Source organism: Polistes canadensis, unplaced genomic scaffold (assembly GCF_001313835.1).
Source record: "Polistes canadensis isolate GaletaPanama2010 unplaced genomic scaffold, ASM131383v1 scaffold_171, whole genome shotgun sequence".
Taxonomy (NCBI): Eukaryota; Metazoa; Arthropoda; class Insecta; order Hymenoptera; family Vespidae; genus Polistes; species Polistes canadensis.
This window is the reverse complement of record NW_014569718.1, coordinates 304322-310079: the sequence shown is the minus strand read 5'-3', so window position 1 is coordinate 310079 and position 5758 is coordinate 304322. Positions and strand designations below refer to the sequence as shown.

The following is a 5758-nucleotide window of genomic DNA, read 5'->3' as shown; positions in this document are numbered from 1 at the left end:
TATTTTTTTTATAATTGTAAAATAAAAGCAAATAATAATATATTAATTAAATAAATATTATATTAATATTAATATAATTTTAACACAATTATATTCAAAAAAAAAAAAATAGAGAATATTTTTTAACAAATGTAAAATAAAAGAAAACAATAATTGTCTTATTATTTATAATAAAGGGGGGGAAAAAAAAAGAAAACTCATGCTTACCTCCACCATTCTGTTGGCACAGATAAGGAAACCTCCAAATATTTCCAAGCCCGACACTATAACCAATGATGCTAAGAAAGAATTGCATTTTCCCGCTCCATGCAGCTCTGTTATCTTCCGGTCTTGGTTCTGGATTGACATTAGTTGCATTTTGATTTCCGGAAACGACAATGGTAACATTGTGTGGTGGTTGTTGACGATCATCGTTTAGAGGAGCCAGCTCGTGACCGTTCCTCGTGTTTTCTGATTTCACGACCATTCTTCTTTTTTTTCTTCTTTGTTTTTTTCCTTCTTCTTCTTCTTCTTCTTCTTTTTAATTTATTTATAACTTTTTAACAAAAGTTATTATCCCACCTTCTTTTCTCTATTTTTTTTTAATTATCAATTCCCGTGTATACTTTTTCTTGTTTTTTTGTTTCTATTCCTCTTCCTCCCCCCACTCTTCTTCTTCTTCTTCTTTCTCTCTTTTATTTTTTTTTTTTTTTTATTTTATTATATTATTTATCCGCGAGCTTATAGTTTCGTGACGAGGAACTTTTCATTCGAATTTTCAGCACACGATGTATTTGTTTTTATATTTTTATCAGCAACACCGTCAAAATTGTTTCCCAAATCCTCCAGGAAGAGTGGGCGGATGGGTGTGGGAGTTTTTTTTTTTTATAATAATAATAATAACAACAATTGCAGAGATATATAACAATAACAATATTAACAAACTTTCCTTAAATCTTGTTTCTTCTTCTTTTTATTCTTCTTTTTTCGGTATATTTTCTATTCTCTTCTTTCTTTTCTCACGTTTTATTTTTTAATATATAATATATAGATTATTATTATTATTATTATTATTATTAATAATAAATATTTAATTGTTGTTTATCGTAGAAATGTATTACGACAATTGTATGGAAAGTTTGTGATACGATCTATGGGAAGCATCATCATTGTTATTGAATATTATTTTAATAATTAAACAAAATAAAATTCAATTAATCATTCTCTACGAACAAAATCGTCTCAAAACAACAACAACAAATTTCGTTGTTGAAGAATAAGTGTTGCCAAACTTGACACGATAAGGATGATAAGAAGAAGATTAAGAACAAAAATGAAAACAGAAAAAAGTATGGGAATGGTGGTACGTAGGATGAAATTATAATTTCAATTAAATATATCAATAATTGTTCATATTGTTCAAAAATAATAACGCGCACAATTTTCTATGATTTTTTATTTTCTTCTTCTTCTGTCTTTTTTACTGGTCTCCCTCCTTCAGAAATTAAAGCACTTGGAAAAAATAATTCTTCATCGAATTTAAATTTAAAATAGTCTTCGTTATTTAGATAGAAAATGAATAAAATAAGTGTTGTGTTTTATTTAAATAATTATATCGATTAATCGTCACGCGCACAACACACAAATAATACACAAATAAAAGAGAGAGAGAAATAATAACGCGTGTTCGTGATACAATAAGGGAACGAAGATGATGCACGTTTAGAAAAATAAACCAACCCAACCAATTCTTTTTTTTATTTATCTCTTTTTTTCTTTCGTATTATTATATCAATCTTAATATTTCTTGCTCTCTCTCTCTCTCTCTCTCTCTCTCTCTCTCTCTCTCTCTCTCTCTTTCTTATACTTGATAAGATCTTTCTTTAGTTATATATAGTATCTCACAAACGTATCAATTCAGGTTCTCTCATTCATTATTCATTCATTAAATATCACACGTTATTTATCCTTCCTTCCTTTTTCTAATTTGAATTAATTGAATTTTTCTTAATTATCCACAACCTTTCCCTTTCTCTCTCTCTCTCTCTCTATTTCTCTTTCTTTCTTTCTGTGTGTGTATAATATATTCAAGTTACTTAAACTTGATACTTTTTAAATTGCGATTAGAACAATCGTCAATTTGATAGCGTGCTGTAATTCGCACGAATGTAGAACCCATGTATACTGTTTAACACCAACCCTTTGTTAGATGATTTATGATTATTTAATCAAGCCCTTATTGGCTATTCAAAAATAGATCATCCCTTCTTCTTTTCAAAATGTATCTTCTTCTTCTTCTTTCTTCAAATTCTCACGTTATTGTGATAATATTAATCAGAAAACGTGAACAGTTGATTGATTCGTTTGGTGAGTGTTGGGGTTGGTAGATGTTATGGTGGTTATATAGAAATAATTGATATATAAGATCGACCAAAAAAGAAAAAAATTAATCAAAAAATCACAATAATCAATTGTATTAATATCACTAACGAATTAAAAAGGTATACCTTGACGTTAGTTCGAGGTAAAATGTGTGAGCTCGACGAACGACGATATTGGACTGAGCCTTGAGGGGGAACCATCACGTACATTGCTTGAGTTTATGTATGTATGTATGCGTGTATGTGTTAGTCAGTTGCTCTTGTGTGCATCGACAGTGATGCGAGTGCGCGAAACATTCTCTCTCTCTCTCTCTCTCTCTCTCTCTCTCTCTCTCTCTCTCTCTCTCTCTTTCTCTCTCTTTCTTTCTTTCTGCGAGGGAGAGCTGCTCAACAGAACAGCACACTGGATACTTTTCCTACTTCAGCAACCATATTCAACCTAGGAACCCTATCTTTCTCTTTCTATCTTTACTTTCATGTATTCTCACACACACACACTATCATACTTTCATACTTTCATATATATATATATATATGCTGCTATCCTTTTCTTATTATTTATTTCTTCTTCTTCTTCTTCTTCTTCTTCTTCTTATTTTTCTTATTCTTTTCCTTTTTGTTTCTTTTTCTTTCATTCACACACATATACACATTCGTACAATTTCGATTGTACGACCAATACTACGATTGGTCCAACTAATTATATACGTATTTTAAGCCCTTTTTTACTATTCTTTTTTTTTTTCTTTACCTATTCTTTCTATTCCCCTTCTTGTCCATGCTCCCCCCCCCGGCCCCCACCATCCCGATCCCGTTGCTTTCTATTCAATTCTATTTCTTTCTAATTTTTTTTTCTCGCGTCCAGAAGGAAAGGGTTAAGACTGTGGGTTAGGGGTGGGGTGGGGGGTTGGTTGGTTGTTCGTAACAGGATTTAACCGGATTTTTAATCTGAATTTTGTTAATAGATTATACAAGCATTTTGGCAATTGTTTTCTCTCTTTTTTTCTTTCTTTCGATCAATGATATTTTGTCTTGTGGATTAATTTTTTTTACAGATTCTTATTTAATTTATTTATTTTTTTCTTTTGGACAGGAATTGTTTAAGACAAAATTGAATTATTTTTTAGTTGAAATTAAAATGAAGACTGATAGGGGGTAATGGGTGTAAAAAAAAAAAATAATAAATAAGTGTTCATTAGTTATGATATAATTATGATAATGTGTGTTGAATTTATTATCATTAAATTGTATTTTATTTGCAAATGTTAATAACACGAGTTTAGATTGGTATTTTGAAGGTTTTGTGCGCGTGTGCTTCCATCTTCCTTGATACCGACTGGTTGGTTGGTTGGGTTCGTCGTATCGATCGTTGAAACATTTCTACCTACAACAACCTCTTCCACCATACCTCCTCTTACTTCTTTTACAATCATTCTTTTACGTAAAACACGAGATGACCCTTTTCTTTTCTTCTTCTTTTTTTTTTTTTATTCTATTTTTCTTTCTTTTATTTGTTTTCTCAACGAAGAAAATAATCTTAAATATAATTTTATATAAATATATTAACGTCAGGGTTGATTTATTATTAACATTAAACTTTGATAATAATAATCTTTCGATATTTTTTCTTTTCAAAATATATTTCTTTACCATTTTATTTTTTTCCGATTTACAATCAATTTATTCATGCGTTCGTATATTGTAAAAATTACTTTTTTTTACTCCTCTATTTTTCTTCCTCTTCTTTATGTTTCTTTTTTTTTTTTTTTTTTTTTTTTTGTATTTGTTAATATAAAAGGGTTTTTTCTTTTTTTATTCTATTTTTATTTTTTAATGTGTTTTCAACGAAGAAAATAATCTTAAATATAATTATACATAAATATATTCACGTCAGGGTTGATTTATTATTAACATTAAACTTTGATAATAATAATTTTTAGATATTTTTTCTTTTCTCAAATATATTTCTTTACCATTTTATTTTTTTCCGATTTACAATCAATTTATTCATACGTTTGTACATTGTAAAAATTCCTTTTTTTTTTTACTCCCCTTCCTTCTATTTTTCTTCCTCTTCTTTATGTTTCTTTATTTTGTTTTCGTTAATATAAAAGGGAAGATGATATATTGAAGAGGGGAGAAAAGATTGAGAAAAGAAAAATGCATAATGCAATATTACGTATAAACCAAAAGTGCATTTATTACGTAGGTAGAAGCATATCAATTCGATTGTTATATTTTCTCTCATTTTTTTCTTTTTTTTTCACGACGAGACAAAGCGACGATGATAAATATATTTTTTTTTATTTCTTTTTTTTATAATTTTTTATTAGCCAAAAAATGGAAAAGCAAAATAATGCATCATCGCGTTTTTTTTCTACGCGTACGTAACATTTTAAGTTAACGGATAATTTAAAAAGAGAAAGAAAAAAAACGAAACAAAATTGATTCTCTTTCTCGTGTACGTAATAAGAATAAATGTTGGATAACTTTTGAGAAATTTTTTATGTGAACAATACTTGATAGAATAATAATAATAATAATAATAATAAAAAAAAAACCTTAATATTTCTCAAAAGTGCATTCAAATATTTTCATTCATTCAACGTGATTGCAAATTAATTTGATCAAATAAAACGATCATTATTATTATCCTTTGTGTGTTACGTTTGTTTCGTTTTTTCTTTTTTTTTTTTGTTCTTGTTTTAAAGAAAAAAAATTGAATAAATAAGAAAAAGAAAAAGAAAGTGTAAATGTGAAAATGTAAATGTAAATGTGGATAGAAAAGAATTATTAGAAGAGTGCATAATGTAATATTTGGAATGTATTGAAAAAAAAGGAAAAAAAACAACAACAACAAAAAAAGAAGAAGAAAAAGAATCTAACTACGTAACGAATTATGTCGATTAGAATTTTTTTTTTGTATTCGATGAAAATCGTAACGTCCTCGTAAGATTTCTTCTTCCTCGTTTCGCCAACGCGGAAATGCATCGCGTGCACACTGATTTTCAATTCAGTAACGTAAGTTCTAAATAAGTAGTAGGAATGATGTAGGTTGCACATCTATCTGGTAATATATCCATTGGACCAAATAGATTCGTTCTGATATTATATAGGTCAAGAGAACACAGATTGCACCCAAATAAAACTTGACGATACTTCAAATATTTTACAAACTTTCCATCCAATTCTCATCACGTAATCTCAAACATTTAACGCAAAACTTAACAAACAATTTAGTATTATTTCCAAAAATTTAAACTCATATAATTTATCATCTATTTAAATAATATTAATATTTATTTATATTGTAAAGGAATAACAATTTAAAAAAAAAAAAAAAGAAAAAAAGGAAGAGAAGAAATAGGAAAATTACTTTTTGTAATTTTACGCGCAAT

General features: G+C 28.0%; 1 protein-coding gene across 3 annotated transcripts in view; it reads right to left on the bottom strand.

Moving 5' to 3' along the window:
* The window catches only part of LOC106789224 (sodium-dependent neutral amino acid transporter B(0)AT3), a 27186-nt gene extending 26630 nt beyond the window's left edge, over positions 1 to 556 (bottom strand). For 2 of the 3 annotated variants that reach the window (XM_014753283.1, XM_014753284.1), the window contains exon 1: positions 208 to 555. In XM_014753283.1, coding sequence (XP_014608769.1) covers positions 208 to 466 — 259 coding nt within the window. In that variant the 5' untranslated portion in view covers positions 467 to 555. Of the gene's footprint in view, positions 1 to 207 lie in introns of all 3 variants that reach the window. The other variant, XR_001381972.1, reaches the window with a different exon arrangement.
* Between the last annotated feature and the right edge of the window lie 5202 nt (positions 557 to 5758).